We start from the raw sequence: 26,976 nt of genomic DNA, 5'->3' as shown, positions 1-26,976 counted from the left end.
GTGACAGCCACTGCTACTGCAGAGACGGCGCTGCTACAGAGGCAGCAGGCTACACTACCGCTTGCAAAATATCAAACCGAATATCAAAAACTGCAGCATCGCGCACAAACCGATGACATCTTTTGATTGGTGTAGCTACACACAAATAAGGAATCGGAGGGCATGTTCTGGGAGAAGATGCTATCTGGGAACATCAACTCGTTTGTTTTATGGCTCCCCTCACACTGGGTTTGTATCTGTAATAAAGGGGGAGGGTGATGTGGCAACGGAGCGCAGCGCGAATCTTTATGAGACTGGATTTGTGCTTTTGTGCCAGGTTCAAACACAGGTCAGATGTTATAACCTCCACTTCCCTTCAGATTGCAGGGCTTTTATGTAAATTAGCGAGGCGGAGGAGCTAAAAGCAGTGGAGCACAGGGTTTGGCCTTGTGAAGCTGAATATCTAGTGTCCAACACTAGAAAATAAAAAAAAACATGCTATAAATGGTTTTATTAACATTGTGCTGCACCAAAATGTATAATTTTATGAACATATAAGATAATTTTGCATCCTTTGCAAGGCTCCAACTGAATTACTGAGTAGAGCAAAAACAATTAATCGATTAATCGATTATTAATCGATTACTAAATGAATCGACAACTATTTTGGTAATCGATAATCGGTTTGAAGCTTTTTTTCATGATTAAAACAAGATTACAGCTTCTTAAATCTGAGTATTTTCTTCATTTCTTTGCTCTGGATAACAAATAATTAATTAAAAGTTAATAACTTTGGTTTGTAGACAAAACAAGACATTTGAGAACATCATCATTTCCAGGTTTGACGAACACCGATCAACATTTTTTAAGGTTTTCTGATATTTTATGGAGCAAACGATTAATCGAGAAAATAATCGACAGCTTAATCGATTATGAAAATAATCATTAGTTGCAGCTCTAGTCATGAGCGGCAAACCATCAAGAGCATCACAACAAGCATACACATCCGCAGACGAGGTGCAGACGAAGTACACCATCAACTCAATGTCTACTTCTATGATGACCCCGCCCACGTCGAGGAGTAATACAAAAGGACGTGTCTGATATCCAAACCAAGTAGAGTCAAGTAGTGCTAGAACTGTGTAACGGAGAAAAGCGCCATATTCACACTACAAACAGGCTACTTCAAAATGTGCATATGGCTCAGAACTCGACAGAACTTGCACTCGGGCAACTTGTTTTTGCAAATAAAAGCCGGGGACATTTGGTCATTTACATTAGGAAACACATTAAATATAATGCAATGCATCATATTCGCACTGTTTTTGTAGGTAATTGCACTGGCGGTCTGGCAACCCGTGCCATTTCGCCAGTGCGTGTGCGGCGCTGCATGCAAATGCATCACATTTATAAGCACACAATCACGGTGAAATGATATGGAAGTAAGCCACACACTTTTAGTACTTTAGTAAAAATGCTGATGCAACTAAAAGATGGGAGTCTGATGTTAGCATGACTCCCACTGTTTAATGAGAGTTTCAGACAGTAGATATTATATAACAGCTTGGGCTTATGGGCTTTTGTGTATTGCACTTTTTTTTGTCACAACAGGGGAGGTTATTACTTTTTTAAAATGTTTGGGGCAGTTTTATTGACAAACGTCTCAGTGTGTAAGTGGATGGATAGCATTAGCTCGCTGACTGTGTAGGCTACAATCACTGCAGCAGACCACACGACATTTCCAGCCCTAACAAAAACCCATTTTGGATTGCTTACCAAATCATAGTCAATTGTGCATTTATTTTCACCAAGTGATTCTGTGTCACCACGGCAACATGTGGTCCGAGAAACTACCAGAGGGGAAGTTCTGAATACTGCAGCATCCGTCCGTTCCACTACAAAATAAGTACATCAAAATGGAAGTTCAGTTTCAAAGATGGATGAGAAGTACCGAGACCTAATGTAACAATATAGAAATCATTATGGAAATAACTAATGTAGAAATACAGAAACACTAAACTAGTGTTTACAGCATGTTAGAAAGTGACATCATGGCTGCTCTGTGGTAACCATAATATAACACTTAAAGTAATAATCCAGTCGTAGTAAACATGGTTTTGGCAGTTGCGGTTAACACTTTCAAACAGTGAGCTACATCAATCAGAGTGAAACAAGCGTCTCCTAAAACACAGTTGATACACATGGATTTGAGAAATTGTTGCACAGTGTTGTAGCTTGTGCTGGGACTACCTTTATTATGGTTGTTGAAAATGAATCTGGATAAAAAATCTATTTACTGCCATTGTAAACAGCAGAGTGGTACGTGGCAGTATGGTGTTTAGCTGGTGTTAGGTCTCCAGTTTAATTCCTGGTTCAGCCCTGTGATAGGTTGATGGCCTGTCCGGGTTTAATCCTAATCTGACCCAATGTCACCTGGAATTGGTTCCAGCTCAAAAAAAAGGGTAATTGTATAGAAATTGAAGACGGCCCTATGCATTATTCTGCCCTATAGGTGAGATTGGGATTCGGATTAAACTAAATTTACACTCTCTTTTTTTCTTTGTTCTGTCCTTCTTTTCTGTCTTAACTATTAATATATATATATATATATATATATATATATATATATACATATATATATATGTATATATTATATTTCCTTTGTGGTTGTCTGGTGCCCCTCCAGCCCCCTTTGCGACCACCTCTATGGCCAGTACCTATAGCTGGCTGTGTACTACACATTTAGCCTGTTAGTATAATCACTTCAACATAAAAACTCAACAGTTATCTTAGAGAATAAGTCTTTCACAGCGAATGACGCCATTTTGTGCCGACACCAGAGTGTGTGTTTTGTGTTTTGAAGCAGAATCTGAAAAAAAACATGATTTTTGGTATGTGAAGGTGGCCGTGTATAGTTCCCTGACACACTTGGGGAATGCAGGGATGAGTGGAGGAGCCTCTGTGTCGCTCATTGTATGAAACCCAGCAGATCTGTGGTGTTGCCACAGCACTGTCGGTCTCTGTTAAGTTGCTCTGAGCACATCTTAACTTTACTCTTCATCATTTTCCTTAGCAAAAGCTCCCTGCAGACATCTCTGAAAGACGTCTTTTAAAGCGACTCTGTGCTGCTTTTCTCTGCTGTACCTTTGGGGATTTTTTTAAAGTCGTCTTCATAAATTAGCTCTTGTGTTTTCAGTGTTATTCTCTCTTGACACCTGCTCTGTTTTTTTCTTTTTCTCTTCTCCTTGTCACATCATACAGCGTCCTGGCATGGATGAGCACACAGTGCAGGCAAACAGACAGCAGGCTGCAGAAACAAGTGCTAATTTCCTCAGTGGGAACGTTCAGGACATTACGTGAGAGCTGCAGGATTTCAGCAGTTGAAGGGATTCCCATGAGGCCGCGTGTGATTGACAGGTGGGATTCAGCGGGGGAGTGAGAGCAGAGGAGGGGGAGGCACCAGCGCTAAGCAAAGCCCTTCCTGTTAGATATTAATTACATCAACGCCTGCTGATTTGTTGTCACAGTGCTGGGGCTGACTAAAACACTTTAGTCTCATTGAAGTTCATCTACTGAACAGAACTGCAAATGAACTTTTAACAGCGTCTTTCCACAGATGGTCGGGAATTCTGCAAAGAAAAGACCGCAAACATTTGCTGCTTTGATTTCCACAGAACAAAAAAATGTTCATGACATCAGTTTTGTCTTTAAATAAAACTTAATAAAGTTATGTTTTGGGAAAAAAAGCATGTTTATGACTGCCTTTTATTATATAATTGCATGTCATATTTGGTTTATTCAAGCATTTATCTTTATTGTTGGGTTTTCCACTTGACCTTTTTTGTTTTAATTCCTTGATTTGTATATTTTCTTTCATAATAAAACACAATATTACTATTATTACTATTAGTAGTAGTAGTAGTAGTAGTAGTAGTATAGGGTAAGGGTTACTTGTTATTGTCATGTATACTTCTTTGATATATATGTATATATTATAGCTAACCCAGAAAGTAAAACTTAAGGGTATACACAAGGAAAAACTACAAAATAAAACAAGAAAAACAGAAACAAAAACGAAAAACGATAAACCCAGGATAAAGAAGATATCTCTTAGATAAATTAATCCCAACTTCACTTCATGCGTGTGTTATTTTAATAAAACCAAATGAAGGGCTGGAAAGAGATATCTCCTGCGACCCATTTGTGACGGGACGCTCATGTCCTTCGTGTTGTTCTTTTTTAGTCATTTTCAACAACAGTATTAACACGAATCCTGCTCCTTGTTTAAGTCGCCTACTCGCCTCGACACTCCACACGACAATGACTCAATCACTCAGGCCTGAGGGCAAAGCCACAGTGAATTGTGGCCACTTTGCACCGAGCAGTGAGAAGGTGAATGGATCCTGCGGCGGCGCTTTGTTGTGAATAAGAAAGCGAGAAGGACAGGGAGTGAAGAGATAGTCCGCAAATGTTGTTGTCGCCTGCTTTTTTTAATTAACTCACCTCGGGCTGCAGCAGAGCCTATTAATCACTGCATTGTGCCGATTTACTTTGGCTGTCGATGGAGTTTGTGATCGGACGCGTCGCACAGCAGAAGAAAGGAAAGAAACCTTATTCAAAAACGCTCCTTCAAGTCCAAACCCTAATGCAGATGTACTGGTCCAGGTCTTGACCCCTACGCTACACGTGCAGGTAAACACACAAAACACAAAAAAACACCTGCAGACAAATTAAAGTCATACAGTGTGTGGTGGAAAGAAGGGGGGGGGGGGGGAGTGCATTGATGGTAAGTGTAAAAGCAAGCGCTCTCACTCTATTGCTGTGGAGAGGTACGTGAGCCAGTCTACCATGGCTAAACTGCAGAGAAGCACAATGCTGCAGAGATTAACTCCGGCCCATAATCTTCACATCTCCTGCATGGCTGTGTGAGACACACACGGAGTGTAATGGAGGGATTACAGCAGGAGTGTAACAGAGAGAGAAGGGAAACAACTGATTTCTGGATGGCATCTCAACTTTTATATTATATTAAATAGAAGGCTGCTATTTAAATATAGTGACAGTAAAGCAACTTCACAGAATTGGGGTTCGCTTTCTCTTTCATGTTGATCGATACTAATATTCATTAATAACAATTGCGAAAGCGCACAATTATATTTTAAGCACTATGGCAGTTTTAAACAAGAAAAGTCTCAAAATGATCATTACTATTGCATTTTTCTTGAATAAATGATGATGATGACGATGCTGATATATAGCATGAAGGATGTCAACCATTTCTTAATCAACATTTTTTCGACTGCCGGACCTGCCAGGATGCTGCAACTGAAATTGATTTTTTTTTTTTTTCCAAATTATTTACTTCTTCCTCCACTTTTTGAGTAAACAGCCGCAAAATGAATGGTTGAAGGAGAGACTGTGTGAAGTCCTGCTCTGAATGTTTATTGTGTCTCGCCTCCTCTCTAAAATGCCACCCCCACCTTCCCCTTGGAGTCATTCAGCTGCAAAAAACCCATCCATCCTTTATCTGTTACCGTCTTCCTTCTGTGGGTCAGAGGGGGAAGTGGAGCCAATCCCACCCGACACTGATTGAGAGGCCGGCCTATCCCAGTGCCAATACACGGACAGGCAACCATTCACTCTTTAATGAGCTGCGGGCAATTAAGAGTCTCCAATTAACTTAAGATTCATGTCTTCCCACATACAGGAAGCCAAAGGTACCTGAAGGAAACTCCCACAGACACACAACGTGCAAACGCTAGTACACAAATACAATATAACCACTGCATCTCCATGCCTCCTCATTATAAATAATAAAGTCATAAGACTTGTTTGCTTTCAAAAAAGAAGAGTTTTTAGCACTTGGATTAAGTTTCAGTGAGACCTACTATAAACTTCACAGGTGTACTTAAATTTGAACAAAAATGAAAGAGACTGACCTTTGTCGCAGAAACCAAAACAATACACGGAACTGTGAATGTGTGAAGGCTCTGCACACCCACCGTTCACCTCCTACAGTGCATGACTCAATGCAACACTGCATCCATTTCATAAAGTAATAACAGTTGCTCCAAACATAATCCAGTTAATAGTCAAGTTATACTCAAACTACAACATAATGAAACAGTTTATAGAAGACATAGTTGATTATGATCAACCTCTCATGGACTCATATGGCGTGTTTCCCCCGGCACCACTGGACTCGCGGCAAACTGGGACCATAGGTGGAAAAGGGGCTATAGTTTCTGTTCATTTGGACATTTAAGTTTAAGTTCCTTTCCTCTTTGTGTATCATGTCAAATACACCTCCTATTGGACTTCATAGTGTTTTTTTTTTTCCTTTTCACACAAAAGTTCAGAAACTATCGTGATTGTCCCGATTGTGTTCACCTGTGTCTGTCTCCTCATTGCTGGCGCCGCTCTTCTCGTCATTCTTGTCAGCGATCCAGCCATCGTTCCTCTTGTGCCTGCTTTTATCGTTCCCTCCTTTGAAGCCAAACGCAGACTTACTCCCACTACTTTCAAGTCAGCGTTTAATTACGGCGATGTTGGACATTCAAACGTCCTCTCAGCGTCTACATTTACTAGACGCCATCTATCATATTATCTGGCATATTGTTTTAATTTAGAGGACAATCCTAGGTTTATTAGCTCCTTATTTCCAGTGCTTCACGTCTCTGACACTCGTGATCTAATACTGACCCTGAAACCCCTCCGATCCACCTTATTGTTGAGCATCATCTTTGTGCTCTTGTCTCCTTTAGAAGAGGTTCCTCGCGAGGCTGCATATGGCTGGGAAAACTCTTTTCCACTTAATCAGTATCTATTTTTTAAGTCAGCTGTTGACAGAGCATGAGTCAGCCAAAACAAACCCCATCTAGCACATCACACTCCACAATTACAGAGTGAGGATAGAACTGCTCAAATATCTCTGGATGACATTTAGCTTAGCCTGTCGTCATTCTATGCACAGTGACTGTACTTTTTTAATAATGTGAATGAATCATGCATTAGTAGTTGAAATGATGCTAATAAACCACTTTAATGATCTTGGTCTGTAACTAAGTGCCACAGTGCAGGGTGATCTGTGTTTATTCTCGCTCTCTTTCTCTTGCTTTCTCCTTCCAGGCACAAGGCGCTTTTATTGACCACACGAAGAGTCAGTGACCTTCACTGAGAAACTGTGCAGTAAAACTCCCGTCAGCTCTACATCTATATGTGAGTGTACACACACCTCCTTTAGTGCATGTGTGAGTGAGTTGGTAACAATGACTCATTCCTCGTCAGAAAACAGGTTACAAGTCAAAATGACGGTGATTTCACTCATGCTGTTGCAGGAAACTGGAGAATCAGCGTCTTTGTCACCAGAGAGGAGAGAGTTGGAAAAACTATGCTATTTTTAGAGCTGAAACAATTACTCGATTAATCGATTACTAAATGAATCGTCAAGTATTTTCATAATTGATGAATCGATTTGAAGCTTTTTTTCATGATTAAAACTAAATTTCTGATTGTTTTAGCTTCTGAAATGTGAATTTTTCTTCATGTCTTTGCTCCATATAACTCATCAAATCATTCAAAACAAATCATCATTTCAACAATCATCACAAACACTGATCAACATTTTTTAACATTTTTTAGTTGCAGTTCTGGTTATTTTAAGTTTTAACTTTTTGCTTTTCTTCATTCTAAATTTGAATACACTATTTTGACGTGCAGTAAATTGTAAATAACTGCCAGATATTGAAAGTTATTCTAAAAAAAAAATGGGCGAAAGCACACAAAAAAGTCCAGGCGGACATTTTAAGGCTTAGGTGTTAAAGAGATATACGAAATATAAACATGCACTATCATAAAGTGAATGTCTTTCAATGGGAAGAATATGATTTCATGCTGCATTGAAAATGAAGTCAATGTATGATGGGAAAATGGCCAGTACTATGTAGCTATTTTTGATATAGTGAGAGGAATAATGAGCCAAATCAACCACAACATGCACACACACACACACACACACACACACACACACATTAGTGGCAGACAAACACAACTTTCCTCCGGTGTGGGAGAGAGAACCATCTCGCTTTAGTACACCTCCTACTCATGTATCCAAATACCTGGTGCCATGACAACGTGCTTGCAGCTCCTAAAGCGATGAGATAACGGCTAAAAGTGTCGGCCACCACTGCTCTCTCCATGTTACATGACAGCACAGGTGATTAAAACGAGGACGGGTCAGTCAAATAAAAGATATTCGACAGGTGCTCAGTATGTTGCTCTGTCAGGTTCTATTTTTTATCCAAGCATATGTCACACCTGTGTATTAATCAGGGCCGGCCCAAGCCTTTAAGCTGCATTTGATTGACTAGCTGCACTAGCATTAATTTGCACTTTCATATTCAAAGTGAAGCACTAAGTGAGGTGATACTGAACTTGAGTGAAACAAGTAAACAAGTTGAATGACTGTGTTTTTTAAAACTAAATGAGCAAATCTTCTACTACAAGGCAAAACCAAATAACTTAAGTTCAACACTCTTTAGATATCTAAAGATATCTAGATTTCTCTGGCATAAATCCCCACTTTTAGGGTACAGGAAAGAGACAGCAGAATGTTATATGTCTAAGAATACCAGAACATTGCAGATCCTTACCGAGCCATCCAGCTCCAGAGTTGGGGACGCACATGTCTGTCTCAGCACTGGGCAGGACAAAGCCCACCACAAACACCTCCACGCCGTCTGACATGAGCGCCAGCCCGAGCACAAAGTACAGCTGCCATTGGAATCTCCCGTGGCCACACTCCTGCATGATCAGCTCATACTGCTGGGCCAGCTCCTCCTCGTCGGCCTGCCTCTCATTTTCCAGCTCCTTGCGGCTCTTAAGGCTGTCAGAAACCGGCTGGCCGAGGGCCACCTGTCCGTCCTGCGGCTTGCCGTCATTGTAGGCCGGCACGCCTTGGTATTCCCCCTCGTAGATCTCATCCTCGTCGTCGTGGCCCTCCGTGGCGTCACTAGAAGCCCCGTCGTCGTCGTCGTTGGCTCCATTGTCAGCATACCGGCCGTCCTGTTGGGTGTAGTTATTGTAGTTGCTCTCGTCTTCGTCCTCGTTCTGGAAACGGTTGTAGCTGCGTTGAGTTGAGTATTCATCGGACGCACGGTCCACGGCTTTGTTTAAATTTTTGGACGCGTGCCTCTTGGCTTCTTTAGCGATGTCCTTGGCACCTTTGGCCAAGGAAGTCCTGTTGTGCGTTTCATCCATCTTGGCACAGGAATAGTTGGCACTTAAAGTCTCTTAATTCAATTCTATTGAGAGTTTACTCCTCCAGGAGCAACAAAACGTAAGCTGCACGTCTGTTTTTTTTGTTTTTGTGTTCTTGTGTTCTCGTCTTCTATCCTCAGATAGACAAGCACTTAAGGCAGTTCACTAGTGCTGAAAAGACGCTTCGATGCCAGGACACTAATGATTAAGTAATGATGTCTGATTCCATGGGATGGGAGCAGCCAGACGATGCTGAAATGGAGACAGTTGATCTAAGATGGAAGCGATCCTCAGTGCTGTCAGAGCTCAGGAGAAGAGACCATCAGCCTGTGGGGACAGAAAGAGAAGAGCACATTTAGTCTGATTAAAGGCCGACTGTCACAAATGCTGGACAGCAGTATTTCCTGGCACGCTGAGGAGGAGAACCCGCAAAAAGAACATTTCGACACTGGGAGAGCCAAACTCCCCACAGGAGGCGACACAAACTGCAGTCCACGGAAGAATGAGTGCACCAATAAGACAAGTAAAAGCTGAGAATTTAGAATAAGGACAACAAAGGGAAGCTGATCTATGTTCTAGCAATGTTACAAATAGAGTTGGATATCTTCTGGTGCAAAGAGGAAATCAACAAATGACAAAAAACAGCTGTGCACAAAATATTACAGACAATGCACAAGTAACATAAGTAACATGCAGATAGGTGTTCTTAATAACAATAACTGCAAGTCACAAGAAATCCCTCCAACAACAACTGTACTCTCATTACTGCTACAAAATCAATTGAAAATAATCAATAAGGCAATTGGAATAGAACAAACATGGCTGATTGTCATTTAATTGCACCTGACCTTTATGTTACTACAAGGATTATGGCTCTCAGAACACTGAGGTTGTCCTGTGAGTTGTTTTCTGCAGCCCACTCCACTGCATGATTATTGTTATTGAGTAGTAGTAGTAGTATTGTTGTATTAATAACTTGCTGGTGACTTGACAACATCTAGTTTCATCATGGCTGGAGGTAAAGGAACCCTTTTAATCCTGTGAAGCCTGGTGTGTAGTCATAAATTATGTTGTGCAGTCATTACAGAACAGGGTCACACAGCAGCTTAATGACCTTCCTCTGCAAACACTGTTTTGGTCATTACATACAAAACGGTCATTTTTGCCGACATTTGTATTTTCCACCCGCATTTCAAGAACATGGTCAGTGAATCAGTGAATGTCTCACAGCAGCTATAAAGCCTGGGTTAACATGGTATTTATTTTTAAGAAAGAAAAGAATGATGGATGGATAGGACAACAAATATTATAACCTTGTTTGGAGCTCCTGTATACCTGATCATTTAATCACATTTTTTGTGATTGAACTAAATGCTTTTAAGTGCTTTTAAGTGGACTATTGCTACCTTGTCATTATTTTCAGCCTCCTGAATTACAAATTGTGGTTAGTAGAACGATGCCATGCAGTGTCGGTACATCTGAAGGGTGGTGTGTGTCCTGCTGTGGTCAGATAAGCCGCAGCATGTGCAGGCATCGCGAATGGCTTTTCATCTTTAGTAACGCATGAGATACTTTTATTCATAGGTAACGCAGTAACGCAACAGATGACTTTTATTTGACGGTAACATTGTAACGTTATAAATTACTTTCCAAAGTAACTATACCCAACACTGGCGATCTATGACCCCTTTTCAGTTTGTTAGTATTAGTTCATTTACCAAATTAACTTCAGCTAGCTACTAGTCCGAGCAAGTCATGCCATTTTTTTTAATCTTTATTAAGATATTATTATCTTCTTGTATTGTTGCCGGGTGAGCAGCACCTGTGCCGAGCATCTAAGCTGTAGCTGCAGTATAAATGTATAAAGTTCCAGACGTTGGCGTCCCACAAACAAGGCAACACCGCTGACACGCCCCCTGGCAGGAGACAATTTGTTCCGTTCACAGACGTACATACAGTAGACAGCACATAAAGAAGGTAATATATCAGAAAAGGTGTCTCTTAAAGTGAAGATGGTGGATAAATGTTGTGCTCCGGGATGCCAGAGCAGTCGTAGACGGGGTAACAGGAGAGTATTTTACCAGAGATCCAGACAGACAGCAGAGGTGAATCACTGCTGTGATGTGTAGATGTAAATAATTGCTATTAACGTTACTCTGCAGACTTGTACGTCAGTCAGACTGACTCCATTGTTCCCATCGCTCTGTCTTCCTCTGCTCACTGTGAAGCTCGTTTCATAGCAGTGATTCATCTCTGGCATCTCTCTGATCCGGTAAAATATTCCACCATCTTCACTTTTATGATGAAGATAAAGTTGTCTGATTTATGTGCCATCGACTGAATACATCTATGGGATGAACCGTGTTGTTTGGTGCCAGCATGAGTGTCAGTCACGTCGCGTCCAGAGCGCTGTACACGCAATCGTAATTAGACTCCAGATGAATTCTGTGGCTGTTACTCGGACACTGAGAAACTCAGTTTAGCACATTTCCAATTGAACTAATGTGTTCAAGTGACTTACAAAAGTCCATTCTACGTCAGACTAACATCCATCCATCCATCTTCTACCACTTTATCCTCCACAGGAGGGTCACGGGGGGGGGGCCTATCTCAGCGGACATAGAGCGATAGGCGGGGTTCACCCTGGACAGTTCGCCAGTCCATCGCAGGGCCAAACATAGAGACAAACAACCATTCAACCATGGTGAATTTAGTCAGTCCAATTTATCTAACCCCCATATAGCATGTTTTTGGACTGTGAGAGGAAACCGAAGAAAACCCACGCACACACGGGGGAGAACATGCACAAAGGCCCTTGTTACACCAAGCGTGTGGCCCTCAGACTAACTTAATAATTCAATTTTCTCTAACAATATTTTAACATTTGCCCGGTGACAGACTGGTAACCTGTCCAGGGTGTACCCCGTCTTTCACCCCATTGTCAGCAGCGATTGGCTCCAGGGGCCCCACAGCCCTCATGTGGAGGATTAAGCGGTAGACAAATGAATGAATGAATGAATGAATGAATGAATGACATTTTTTTTCATACTGACTTATGTGAAAAAACACAAAAAGAAATACATTCTTGGAAATATGAATGACTGTGTGTTCTGTGCAGTTTAGGTTTCTAGCCTCAGGATACGTGTCATCCAGGATGACTGACTCCCCCTCGGGGCTCTCTGGACCGTGACGCTGCTGCTGTGGAGTCTTAGAAAAAAAAAAAAAAAAAGTGTCAGCACATCAGTGCTGAGCCGTCTCTGTCTGCAACACGGTGTCCAGCAGTGACCGGACACAAAGACTACTGCAGGTGAAACAACAGTTAGCTCTGGGCTTTCACATTACACCCGTAAGCACTTTAGCTACACTGTTATTGACGGGGCAATTACAGAGGTCTCACTCCGCGATGGCACACATCAAAAACCTCATGTGACGTGTTATAGCATTTTCAAGGCTTGCAATTTGAGATGTGAGAATGATGTGACATTGTTGAAATGTAGATCACACAAAATAAAAACTCCTGTCCGAAATCTTTGAAAATAAACAAATACCTCTGCAGTGTTGTGTGTAACGCGCTCCAAAGTAACGTGGCGTAGCTAGTTTTTCGGGTAAAAAGTAGTGTAACGTGCTACTACTGAAAATTTGGTAACGCAACATAAAAGTAACGTAAAAGTAACAACGTAAGTTACTTTCCATAGAGGGTAACTAAGTAAAGTAAGGATTACTTTTTTAAGAAGTAACAAGTAAACACTACTTTTTAAAAGTAACTTCCCCCAACACTGTACCTCTTACAGTCAAACAATTGTCATATGACTTCACACAATCCTGATTAAGCCCATTATCTTATAACCCACAGGGTCTCAGCATGAATTCTGAGATTAAAGTTAGAATTCTGTGAGTAACGTCAGAAGTCTCAGAATTCATGCTGCTTTATTTTTTTTTCTTTCAATGTTTTTTGTTTTTTTCTTACAAAATACTCCCAAATACTCTTCCATAGCATGAAAACAATCTGCCATGAAATGATATTTATTGACATCCAGAGCATAACAATGCATATTTTCACTCACTAATAGAGATTCCTATAAACCGGCCTTGAAGGTGCATTCCACTGGCATCAGTATCATGTCAAATAAATACATTCAACTCTACATTAGTATTAACATACTAACATGCTCCATATGTATGTGCAGTCACTGGGGTAAAAAAGCGTTGTGTGAGTGTTGAAACTGGGTCTGTGCCCAACCAGACGGTGGCAGGTTGATGTATGGTGTTTCTGCTCACCTTTGCTCTGCGGGATTAGATAAAACATGAGTTGGGATCTGTCATTCGAACATTACAGCCCGCGGCTCCACAGAGACGTACGAGCAGCCCGAGAGATTTTGGTGCAATGCAGCAATGAAAGTGAAGAAGGAAATGTGTTCTAACTAACTTTGTGCTCGGACAGATGATGAGATGAGACACTAACTCCCTCTGGCCATGGATCCATCAAAGCACCAGAGCGACCAGTGAAATCTCTCCGTCCTGTGGCTTCAGAACAATAACCCGCACACACGCTGCTACGGTGAGGTTCTACAATAAAACATTAGCAGCTTTAAAAAAGTCAGTATTTGAGTAAAATGGTGCTGGAGAGTTTTGATGTGTTGAAGTTACGTCGGTCCTTGACGTTTTGTCACTAAGTTCAAACAGTTATATTGAAAATTCAGGCAGTGGTGGATACGTAATTCATGAAAATGCTTTGTTTCTTTGACATATTTACTTAAAACAAGTCATCCTTTACTTGATGAAGCTGAGTTTATTGTTAAGTATTGAAAGAAAGAGATGATTTACGTTCGTCTCTTTCTTCCCAGACTCCTCCCCCTTTTTTAAATGAGGAGACAGGAGCAACTCCGATTTCACTACCAGATGATACCCGATTTCTCACTATTGTAAGCACGTCCATTTCTGCAAACATGCCCTGTACTCATTGCCAGCGATGTAGCTCCTCCAGCAGAGTGCCTGACATCTGGGACTAAAGGTCAAACTCTGTGCTGGACCCCATGCTGTGCTTTGATAATTCCTGCAACACATGTGTGCACATCTGCTTTGCAAAACTTTTGATCATGGGGAAAATGAATAAAGGCCCGTTTTTCAGTCAGGGTTTCGTCAAAGTCAAGGAAGGATGCTCACATGGCTGGATTTAAAGGATACTGTTATTATCAGACTCCAATGTGCAGCGTGTTTCAAATGCTAGTCCTTCCCCCAGAACCTTTGCTGGTTTATCCACAGCAAGAGCAGCAACAAACCCTTCATGCCTTCATGTTCTTTTTTATAACTTGAGCACTCCATTATTGTAATGATAGGGTAATGAAGGCAATAAATAATAGCAATAATGATGACAACAATAAAGCACAAAAATAAATAGAAAAAAATGATGTATAAATGAAAGGAAAACTGAAGGTTTTTTGAGTTAATGCATTCTGGAAACTTTGTGTATGCCATTTATGTATGAATTTAAATATTTACCATACTTATGGTGTACATGTTACACGATAAGTACTTTTCAAATTGAGCCCAGAAAATTTAAAAAAAATGCTGAAAAGTGTGCATTTGTTGACTGTAATTTTTACTTTACGCATTTTTATTTGCCAGGCAGATCCTTCTTGAGATGTCTTGACGGACACTTGCTAGCCTGTTTCATCTGTGTTTCCAGAATGCTAGGATACAATGGAAGACATGGAAGGAACCTGTCCACCAAGGAAGGATCTCTGTGGTTTCCCCTCTCAGCGACTGTCAATCTCTCTCCTCTCTTTCCTGTCTGTCTTCATGGACACTTCATTTCTCCATTCCTCCATCCCTTCATCTCTCTCACACTCACACACACCTGGGTGCTGCAGGAATTTCAAAGTCTTTGTGTTTTTAATGGCAAAGCCGAACACGAAAGGGATCCCGCTACTGTTGACATTTCATTATTCACGATGGGCTAACCGCTCTCCTCCATATGCAGATGGTCATTAATACTGACATTTGGAAGTGTTTCAGAGCAGTTAGAGCCACAGAGATAATCCCTCGTCAGAACGTCCAGTCCTGATTTTAGGCCTAACCTATAATACGGCGTTTTCTCACACTGCATGCTGCTGATGTAAGGAATCGTATAGGGCTGTTTGAAGCCATCACAGTTCCGCGGCCTCCTCCCCCATAAACATGGAGGATAAAATCATTTATGGCCCCCTTTTTTTTTTTTATTTCCATTTCGATTGCGACTGCCCTCACCCGCCGCTGTGATGCTGTGATTGGGGTTATTATAACAACGCCCTCATGATGCGGTTTTAGCAATCAGCAAAATTCCTGCGAGCTCTGAATCAGCAGTCCATGGAGAGGGGGGGGGGAAGAAATGATTTCCTTGCAGTCGTGCTGTCATGGCCCGCTGACGCCAACCAGCCACGTCCATTAATCACTCGCAGAAACACGCGCATATAGAGACGATGCACGCACACACGCACACACACACACACACACACACACACTGCAGGTAGATTCTGTCTCTCAAAACTTTTTCAGAAAAAAACGACAAATGCATAATCAGAGATTCCGTATCTACATGTGACATCGTTCACGACATGTGAATAAGAGTAGTGCATGTGCAGAGCCCTGCAGGCTTTCTGCAGTGGCCACAGATGGCTGCAGTGAGCATTTGCACATCATGTGAATAAAAGTGCACGCCACGATCTGCTGATATTACACAAGTGAGGTTTGGAGCTTGGCAAGAATAAAGTAGGATTTCCCATTCATGTGAATGAAACATACTACAACATCAAATTTGAGTTGTCTTTCCCAAAGATAGACTTCTATGAGGTCAAAATCACTGCAGGGGGTTAGGTGACAGAACACTGATGAGGTGCCAGTGCTGAATCTATCTGGTCCAATACATTACCACCCCAAAAATAGCTCTTTTATTAGCCAAAATTTGCAAATCACTGATGTTCCTGGCAATGGAAGGTGTTCTCACTGCCCTTCTTGAACACGAGGGAAAGCAACAGCAGCGAGATGTTGTCTCAAACCCTAAACCTTGCAATGAAAGTAAAAAAAACGGATGTGTTTTGCTACCATTATTCCTTTAAAGGAGAAACCGCTCTGCTACTTCTGCTACATGATATTCTCCTTTTACTAATTTGAGGTTCAGCGACAGTTGGTGAGCATCATAAAGGTGGGGGGGAAAAAAGCTATAGCTTATAACACAGACACCCTCCTGTTATTAAAGATGACAATGTGACAACATCAGTTACAAAATACTAAAGTCATACAAGTAAAAAATCCAATAAATATCTTTGATTAAACGCTGGAGCAGAACTTTTGAAAAGCAGTGGAGACGCCGTGTGCTCTGCTTTCCCAGAGCCGGAAACAGGCCGACGAACGAGCTCTTTGAACAGGATGCCTCGAGGGGATGTTGAAGTTACATTAATGTTGGGGGGTGCACGACGGGAGTGGAGATGTAGAATAAAAGCAGACCTAATGAACACACATTAAGTTATATAACGGCATAGTAGCTTACAGCGGCTGAGTTCCACTCAACACACAACATACTAAACGCAGCACTTAGCTTGGGTTTTCCTTGTGATATCCACACACACACACACACACACATTGTGTCTTTCTCTCTCATACACACACAGTTGCATCAGCCTGATTGCTTGTATATAATGATAGCTGTCAGGGTTTACTGACTGCTGGAGCTCAGCCAGCCTCTGTGGGCCTCCCTCTGCGGATGCCCAAATCGAGATTTGATGGATACACTGCATGCACTTTGAACGTAGTGCGTGCGTGCGCACGTGCATGTGTGTGTGTGTGTGCCTTCAGTGTGATGTTACGTGTACTTTTTCTTAAATTACAAGGAAAACATGGAATAACTTATTCAACATATAAAATTAAAGCTGCAGTAGGCGGGGTACACCCTGGAGAGATTGCTCTGACCTAGGCCAGACTATACCCCTCTTTGATTGAATTTAAACAGTTTATTCACTCATTAATATTTATGAACAGGAACATGTATTTACCCTGGAATAATCTACATTTAAGCCGAAAATAAAACATGTGCTTTAAATTATTTTTTTTCATCAGAAACTTAACGAAATGTAAGATACAGAAGACAGAACTACTTTAGTGAGTTTCATACATTTATCAAAAACAAGTCTCTCACTACTAACAAACTTTTGACATTTCACATTTTCTTAGGGAGATATTGATGTTTAGGATTGTCGCCTTGTAACATCTATATGTTCAGGGTTGTGGTCTTATTTTAAGATTTAAGTCAGCTAGCTTTCTCACTTAACTTACATGACACAGCTGAAATGTTGAACACTTAAGTCATTCTGGTGTAAATACAACACAACAGGGGTATAGTCTGGGCTTAGGCTAATTTATATTGCAGGGTTAAAGCGGCCTAGGCCATAATATACCCGGGGTATAACATAGCAAAGATCGCTTTAACCCCGGGTTTATTCTGGACTGGGGGTAGACTATGGCCTGTTACACCGGGGTCTTCTTGCTGCAAAGGCAAGAATGATAACCACTACAACAACCGTGTGGCGATTATGAACATTAGTCAAATAACTGTTGTCAAGAATGAATGAATGAATGAATAAATAAAAAAATAAAAAAATAAAAATAAATAAATAAAAATAAAAAATAAATAATAATTTTTTGTGTAATTTCTCTGGGCCTCACACACTGTATATGGCTTATACCAGTGGAGGGCGCCCATCAACCAAATTGACTAATGCCATTGGCAGAAGAAGTCAAAAATGTTAAAGCTAACTGAAGGTGACGTCAGCTACAGCCGTGATGCCTCAGCTGGCACGGAAACAGATGAAATAATGTCATTCCAAACTCACTTCTCCGGGTTTTAAGCCTTGTTGACGGGCAGAAAGCAAACGTACCACAGTACAAAGTGTTTCAGCTTTGCTTTATAAGACTTACAACACTTGTGTACAATTATAAACACATTTCAAATCAAGAAAAACAAGTGCTTTAACGATCACTTGTGAAGCTGCAACCAGCATGTGGTTAGCTCAGCTTAGCTTAGCATAAAGGCAACTGTTCAGACAGAGAAAGCTCAGTATATTTTATCTCAGTTAGATAGAGTCCTGTTTTCCCTCCAGGTTATCCTGACATGCAGAGCCATTCAAGCCAAAGCATCTTTTGTGTTTAGTTTTCAGTCATACACAGACGAAGCCGAGATAACGTGCAACGGAGCTAAAGTCAACACTGAGGCAAACATTCATTCATCAGCTGTGTTTGACAAGTATCTATTCACACTGAACCACACTGTCCTGGGGCAAACACCTGCCTGCTCACAGCACGTTTGGTCCAATCAAACTGCATTCAGCCCGCTGAAGCCTCTATCACCTGGTTTCCACTGAAAGACGTCACAAGGTTTAACAACATTTTCAATAACTTGGAATTTTGAAAAAGCCTACTTTTGAAAATTTTGTAGAAGAAAGTGAAGATTTTCCTGCACTAAGTTGAATGATGTGGTTTAATATAGACCGTATATAAATAAAGTTTAAAAGGACTTTTTTGGCGAAATCTGATATGCTGATATAGCAAGGAGGGTATGCAACTTTTTCCCTGCACCCAACTGCAGACTGTTGTCATTTAGTCTGTTTGGTAGGGAATAGTTAGCATACTCATACATTTTCTTCATTGTGCAAAATAAAAGAATAATTGTAGAGGGAGCCAGAATATAACCAAGGAGGTAGCAGCCTATTCTACCTACTGTTTCAGTCATATTGGGGGATATGTTTGCCGATATCCAATAATACATTTTAAAGTCAATTCAGCGCATGCAGGAATTTAGCTGATTGCTAAAAACTAAAAAACACAATGATAGCAGAACAAGTGAAAGGGAAGGTCTGATCTGCTATTGACGCTTTTTTTCTAGCCGTACTCAGCTCGACTCTACTCGTTTTCTTTTGCTTTTCCATTAGGGATAATACCTGGTGATTGTTTTTGGTACCTGCTCTAACAAGGTTCAAAGCGAGCTGAGTCGACACTAAAATGTGCCGCCAACAGACTGCTGGACACTGAGGATCCAGTGTTTTTGTGACGCATATAAAATGACGTGACGGCAGTTTCGTGCAGCCGTGCTATGACGACCCTGCCCACGTTGAGGAGGTATGAAGTAATGGAAAACGACGTAGCCGAGTAGTACTGTAGAGCTGTATGGAAAAGTGCCATTAGTGTAACAGAAGAGGACACATGGGAGAGGGGGGCAGATGATCCGCTGTGGCGACCCCTAAAGGGAGAAGCCATAAGAGGAAGAAGATTGGTCGATACTCACATCATGGCGATAATATCACCCTATTTACAACATTCTCAGGTGATGAAATGCAGAAATACTTGTGATTTCTAAACATCATATCCTATATTTGCACGACATTCGCCGTTACAATAACTTTCCATGCAAACTTGTATGCAGCACTTCAATACTTTTATTTAAATGTTCTTTGCTTCCATTGTTTTTATGCCGCATAATAACAGTGTGATGGATGCATGAACTCTTTTGTTCCACCTGCAGCGTTTACGACTGCAGCCAGCACAGCGGCTCCACTGCTCACAGTCACACCACATACGGGAAGGAGGAGCATCAATCACCGCCGAGTGTGTTGACGCAAGTCGCGTCCCATAATTAGATCCCGGGGCTGAGCGGGAATCAATCCTGCTCTGCGTTTGCGGCGGCACGGTGCGCCATGTATGCATGTATGCAGTTAGAGAGATGAGTATCGCCGCACACACACACAAAAGTGGAGTAATGGATGGTTGTGTCTCTTCTCTGCGCAGCTCACTGCAGAGTATCTCGGACTGCGTGTGCGCGCTCGGGGGTGGGGGGGTGGGGGAGTGCTGGGGGTTGCCTCCGCGCCGCGCGCGTGCCACGACCATTGATCACATCATGGTGTTTCACATCACCAACACCAGCAACACACACACACACAGTCACACATGTGCAACCAGAGAAAAGTCGCAACATGGCTCATTGACTTGCGCACCAAATGCATTTCTTTCTACTGTAATCCACGCAAACTTTAACAAAATACGCAAATAAAAAAAGGTGCAAATAGAACGACTTAGTGGATTTATTCATGATTTATGATTTATTCACGTGAGGAAAATACACACCTCACAGTAGTTTGTGTGTTGCGAATTGTTCAAGTGGTGTTCATGAGGGTGGGACAACTTTAGAAAAAAAAAGTTCCTTCAACTTTTCCTTCAATCATCCGTAATATAGTTAAAAAAAAAATAAAATTAAAAAAATAAGTCAAATCATGCAGGTGCCTCCACATCACTGATCCAAACCGACGCAGAGTGATGCGATCTGTACGCGCGCGAGGATGAAGTTACAGTTTGGAGCATGTAATAAAGAAAGAAAAAAAGGAGGGAGGAAGAAGAAGAAGAAAGATAATGATTAAAAAAATACTTACAATCTACCACAGAGGAGCAGATCCGTCATGCTGAGCTCAGTGAGTGTGAATGGGCCGGGGTTTTGGGTTTTTTTTCCTGATTCCCTGCTCTACACAGCAGCAGAGACGCAAAGCATCGCGACGAGGTCTTTTCTCTTTTCTCTTTTTTTCTTCCTCACCCCCTCGTTACTTGTCTTCTTCGGTGCAGCGGGTTCCTCTGCTGCAGTCCAGGGAAGAGGGGGGGGGAGAGAGAGAGAGAGAGAGGGGGAGGGAGGGAGAGAGATGCTGAGGAGGAGGTGAGAAGCGTGAGTGTCAGGAGGAGGAGGAGGAGGAGGGAGAAGCGCGGAACAGAGATGCTGCTGCTGCTGCTGTTTGAGTAAAAGACAGACGGGGAATCAAATAACATAAGAAGTGAATCTTACAGTAGTATAGTGTGCGTTTCCAGTGAGCGTGTGTGGCGGAGAGTGGTGGTGATTGCAGGCTGCTGGAGAAGAACAAAGAGGAGCAGTGCTGAGAGTGAGAGCTGCTCAGATGAGATGTGGCTCCTGGGACCAAGTTTACCGAGGGATGACAGACAAAGAAAAAATGAGATTTGATGAGATTTGATGAGACAGATCCATGATCTGTCTCATCAAATCAGATCATGGAGGCTGCATCAGTTGCACTTACACACATCTTAATCGATAGGGGAGGAAGGGGTGGGGTTGGAAAATCAATACATCCTGATGTTTTATTTAAACATCACGTCTTTCTGCACAATGATGACATTTATAGTAGAAATGGTTAAAAGTAGAAGCATTGAAAGTTCTGTTACATTCATTTTCATTTGAAGCAGTGAGTGAAGCGGGGACACAATAAGTGCAGCTACTTCCACTACTGTAAATACAAGACACCAGGAGAATATATACTATGTTCAGTAAATGAACAATGATTTAAACTTTGGTGTCCTGTTATTATACTGTCCTCCAGTGGCAGGAAGTCAGTGAATATAACTAAACATTAGTGAAGAATTTTAAAGACCCTTTTAATGGATATTGTTCTCTTTCTTCTTCCACTTTCGGCTTCTCCCTTTATGGGCCGCTAGATAGATAGATATTGTCCTTGTTAAACAATAACAAATAAATACATAGAAACATGCACTTGATTATTCTGGGCCATAATAATGAATTGGACAGATGACCCAAACAGTGTACTGGCATCTTATGAGAGGTGCAGGTTCTCGAAATAGTAAAAATGATGAAGTGCAGGTACTGCATACCAGACAGTACCGGCCCATTGGATTTTAAGGCTGACATTAGTGGTGTGGTATTTTATTTTATTTTCTTGCAGCACAAGCTCAGTGAAGGCACCTGTTTTCAATCACATTGGTGTCCATTCACATGTCCCACCCTTAAGTCTCCATTTTCCTCCAAATGGGAACATAATTTACAAAGATGACATTATGTTCTATTGAAGAAGAGCTGAAACTACAAACTACTTCCATTCAAAACTGAGTTTTTTTTGCAGTCTGTGACATCGCCCCCTGGTACTCCTTGGGTAGATTCACCCTGCTGTGGGAATAATACACAACTCCTTATATGGACATCCTGGGAGTGTGTGCTTATAGGTCACAGTCAGGCTTTAAAAGATGGGGGGGGGGGGTTTGTCTTCTTATGTGTTGTTGAGTCAAAGTTATGATTCATTTTATATCGCATTTTTAGTCGTGATATAAAGTAGCAATAATGGTGCAGAAGTCACAAAATTAGAGCATTTTTTTCTTTTGAGCCAAGTGAACTTTGAACTGAGACGAATTTTCCAAATTTCACAAATTCAATCCGATTTGAAACATTCTTAGCACTTTTTGCTCCGGTGTGTTTATATAGTTGGTGAAAACAAAAAAAAAAGATTGCTTAGGTTGTGCTGAAAAAAAGGATATAAGACACTCTTTGTTGCACATTCTTATAGCCTCTGTATATACTGTAAGTTTAAACATAGTAATGGAAAAAAGCAGCCAAAATGCTCTGTTCTCAGGGTTAAAGAGTGTGATACAGTGAGAAGTAGACTCATTTTCCCATAGACTTCCATTCAAACTGTTCTTTTTGCAACGTGCAGAGTCGCCCCCTAGTGGCTTTACCATAACCTCCATCCTACTTTGCGGGCTTCATTCATCAATCCAGAGGATTGAGTCCATTTGTAAGTGCAGTCTTTGATAATGACACACAGTCAGTACTCACTGCAGTGCCAAGACTTCTGATGTTCAGAATTCTAAATTCAGCCTATGGCTTTTTTTATTTATCATTTTTATACTATTTCTTTAATACTGTTTTTCATGTTTTATTGCAGTGCTTTGCACTTCACTTGTCTCCTGGTGGACTTGGTTCTGTTTGCTACTATGTGTTTGGGTTTATGTTGTCCTAGTTGGATTAATAAATAAAAAATTAATTTAATTAAAAAAACAACCTGAGACGTGATAGCATACACAGTGAAAAACATTGCTGCAGACTTCAGACAGAGACATAGACTGCATATGCTCTCGTAATTGCATGTTCCCTCTCTTATCTTGCCATTCGACAGCCCTTTTCAGCTGTGAATTCAAGTTTGTGTCACTTTGTAAACTCCCTGCACCAAAGTCCATAGAGAAAATCAGCAATTTTCCATCAAGGCATCCTGGGGGTTGTTGATCCACAGGTTTTTTTTTCCATCAGTAAGTTCAAACGTGTTATTTTGTGACTTTCTGTGATTTTCTGTGTTTGAAATACTTAACTAAAACAGGGCAACGGTAGAGCAGCAACTCTCAGGTCTCTGCGAGCTAGAAACAAGGAATTCTCTCTATGGAATTTGGTGTGGGAAGACAAAGTCAGACAAAGACGTCTCATGACAAAATAAAGCAGTGAACAAACTGTCAAGATACTGTAGACTTTTATATGTAATGAATATAAAAAACTATAGTGCCTCCCCTGCGTCCACCCTTGATTTAAGCTCACTTGGCTTCAAACGATGATTTTTTTTACCGATCAATTTATCAGCGAGTGTCTTTGCACTCAATCCGTCCAGGTTTGTGTTTTATGAAGAGTCACCAAATGACTCTCACAAGAGTTTGAGGCAATAAGAGTTCAGAGTGAAGAGAGAGAGAGAGTGTGTGTGTGTAAGCAGTCCCCAAACAGCCATCCAATTTTGCATGACTAGGAATGAAGAGGAGGCCGCGGACTCCACTGAATGAGCCTTCATCTCCTCTGCTCCCAGAAATATCCATTACAACAGAGATCTCATGGAGTGAGGAAGGAAGCCCATGGAAGGACGTCCCTCTGGCTCATTCAACAAAAAAATGTGGCTACATTTGCATTTTCATCCAGCAGCTGTGCTTTAATTTGAGTGCTGAGATGAATAAAACCAAACACACACACATATATTATTCATGGGACATGCCTGCACACACACACACACATATGCATAACACACAAGTACTCAACTGGCACTAAATTGGTCTTGCATCATCACAACACAAGCGCCGTTCTCGATGTCAGAGCTGTAACATAATTATCACGTCTTTGTCTGTTATCTTCTTCTTCTTCTTTTTTTTAACACCTCCCTTTTGTCTCTCATGAACCTCGCAGTCTTTGATCACACAGGATGTAAGTAAGTAGGTGAGTAGGTGGACGCAGGGAATAATAAAACACTGCGGGGGAAGATTAAGAGATCTCCGAGTTCTGTGCAGCAATAAAAGAAAGCTTCATTATTGATGCTATGGTAATGCTGACGTAGACTGAATATCATTCACAGAGACTGGGTCAGTGGGAGACTATTTTTGGGTCACTAAATAAGTGCTGCAGTGTGTAACTTTTGTGATTGTGCATCTGTTTTGAACAAATTAGCAAAATCAGTGTTATGTTTTTTGTATGATGCTCCGTCAGGCAAAACTATCAAATCTGACTGAGGGAGCGTTTGTGTGTATACAGCAGCAGTGCAGGGGTGGTCGAGGGCAAGATCCCATCAAACTGCTGACTGACTGCAGTTTGCAGTCATCTCGCTTTACTTAAGTATAAAGTATTCTTGCAGTTTACCAGGGTCTTGACCTAAAAAGAGGACATACAATGTAAAAACTGGAGTAAAACATACCGCAAAGGGATGAACTCGGGCTGTCAAAGTTAACGCGATTAATACAGTCGAGTGTATCACAATAAAAAAATGATTTAGCGCAATTAACGCAAGTTTGTTTACTTCTGGACTGCACTGACCTCTGACATGAAAGCAGGAAATTATCGGCGTGAAACAGTCACTTGCATGCCGTCAGTCAGATATTGTAGGAGAGACTGAGATGAGGGATTCTTGGGCGGAAGGTTTCCTTTTAAGAAGCTTTTAAGCTTTTTATGCAATATGACATCTACCCGGGTGTCACGGCACAGTTTATTGACAAAGACTGGAGGTTGCGATTCTTTGCCTAAAAAACAGATGCACGACTAATTGCTGAGACCTGCGCAGAGGAATTCCTCCACATCGCCAACGAATGGAAAGTAAGTGGCAAACTCACCTCTCTAGGTACCGATATTGCCCATAATGTGCTGCCAGCTGCCCGGAGACTTCCATTTGGATGCTTTTGTTGGCACTTGACAGGCCTGAGTCTCTTTGAAATCACATGGTTCCGTGTGTGGTTCTGTGTTTAAAAAGACAGATACAATTAAACAATGGTGTCTGAAAAGCACACTGTCACTCATTCATTTAGTCATTAGAAGAAAACCAACCTTTAATCGCAATTAATCTAGATTAGTGAATTTCAATATGTGAGGTTAATTAGTCTTTTTTAGTTAGTTTCTTTTTTTTATCTATTGACCTAGCCCTAGTATTTAAAACAAGAGTTTAAAACACTGGGAGCAGGAAGTAAAAGGCAGGAGTAGACACACAAGGAAGGAGAATACACTTTGGCAAGAAAAGTACTTCCTGAGGTCAAACAAGAAGTCAAACAGGATGAGATGCATAATGGAGGAGAGCACATCATAAATCAGTAATGGCAATAAAGATCAAAAAAGTCCAAATTCAAATAGTACAACTTAAATAAACCACTGTTCATTTAAAGCAATGCAAAGAAATTCTTAACTAAGCATCACATTTCCAGAAAGGAAGATTTTAAACTGTTTAGTTTTTTGTAAAATATAAGAAAAAAATAAAGTTTTTGTAGTACATTTATGTAATACATAATGTTGTATATGATGGGGTATATAAAAAGGTTAGACATTGTCCTCCTGTTTGCCGGTTGAAGCTTAACAGGAAGTAAGAAGGAATTAACTAGCAGGGGGCAACTCTTTCTATAGAAAAATTAGCTTCTACTACACACTTGACTTTTTCCTGAGGAGTTAATGGTCTCAACCACTAGTTCTAGACATCCAACATAATGACAATTTTTTCCAGTTTAGAGAAAAACAGTTAATTCAACATCTTCCATTTGCAAAATGTGAACATGGTGTCAGCCAAATCTCAAGGATTCACATTTACGTTAGGATTTCAGATATTACTACTTACTACTGCTACTGCTACTTTAAACTCTCAATTCTATACCGTAACAGTTTTTTTTTTCCTTCTCTGAAACTCTTGGTATTACAGCCTTAGGGGAGTGCACTTAGATAATATACTGCAGAAATGTTTTGAGCCGTTCACTAGTATGTGTGTGATACAGAGTTTAATTGATTTCTAATTATATGCCCTGGTGGGCCCATAATTTCATGCGTAAAATACAAAGGGGGTTGTTAGCAAGGTCTCCTTTAGAATGCATCAGGATGCACTACTCTGTTGTGCCTGTAATTACACACTCCACTCATCTTTCTGCACACACACACACACACAGGTTGGTGCTGCTATCCTTTTAGGGACTCTGCATTGACATCCATTCATTAACCATAACCAGTTAAAGCCTAAACCTGACCTTAACCACAATTCAAAATGTAGCCCTAAACGTTCTGTTTGATTAGGACTGGGTTTTAGTCTCCATGAGGACTACTCAGAGTCTATGAGAGTTTATGCCAGCTCCTAAAGAGGGAACAAATACAAGTGCACACAGACACAAACACTGCAAAACATATTCTGAGTAATTACTTGTTTTTACCAGAACTTCAAAAAAACCACTGAGTAAGTACTTTAGAGACTGAATAGTAAGTACTTTAGAGACTGAATAATAAATACAAAGTATTGGACAAAAGTTATTCCTGGTTGGTTATTCACATTATTAAACTTCACTAAAAATGATTAGGTGCAACGATTTTGCTTTGGCGACAGCAGCAATAAACCAGATTTACTCTCATTATTTTGTTTCAACCACACCTTGGTCTATATCAATATATCT

General features: G+C 41.0%; 1 protein-coding gene across 1 annotated transcript in view; it reads right to left on the bottom strand.

Moving 5' to 3' along the window:
• The window catches only part of LOC131446256 (synaptic vesicle glycoprotein 2C-like), a 45,591-nt gene extending 24,386 nt beyond the window's left edge, over positions 1-21,205 (bottom strand). The window contains exons 1-2 of the mRNA XM_058617383.1: positions 20,688-21,205; positions 8,631-9,564 (exon numbers count right to left, since the gene is read on the bottom strand). Of these exons, the coding sequence (XP_058473366.1) occupies positions 8,631-9,237 (607 nt within the window). The 5' untranslated portion in view covers positions 9,238-9,564; positions 20,688-21,205. The remainder of the gene's footprint in view (positions 1-8,630; positions 9,565-20,687) is intronic.
• Between the last annotated feature and the right edge of the window lie 5,771 nt (positions 21,206-26,976).

This window comes from Solea solea, chromosome 19 (assembly GCF_958295425.1).
Source record: "Solea solea chromosome 19, fSolSol10.1, whole genome shotgun sequence".
In the NCBI taxonomy this organism is placed as follows: Eukaryota; Metazoa; Chordata; class Actinopteri; order Pleuronectiformes; family Soleidae; genus Solea; species Solea solea.
The sequence above is the reverse complement of the archived record's forward strand: the minus strand, read 5'-3'. Positions and strand labels throughout refer to the sequence as shown.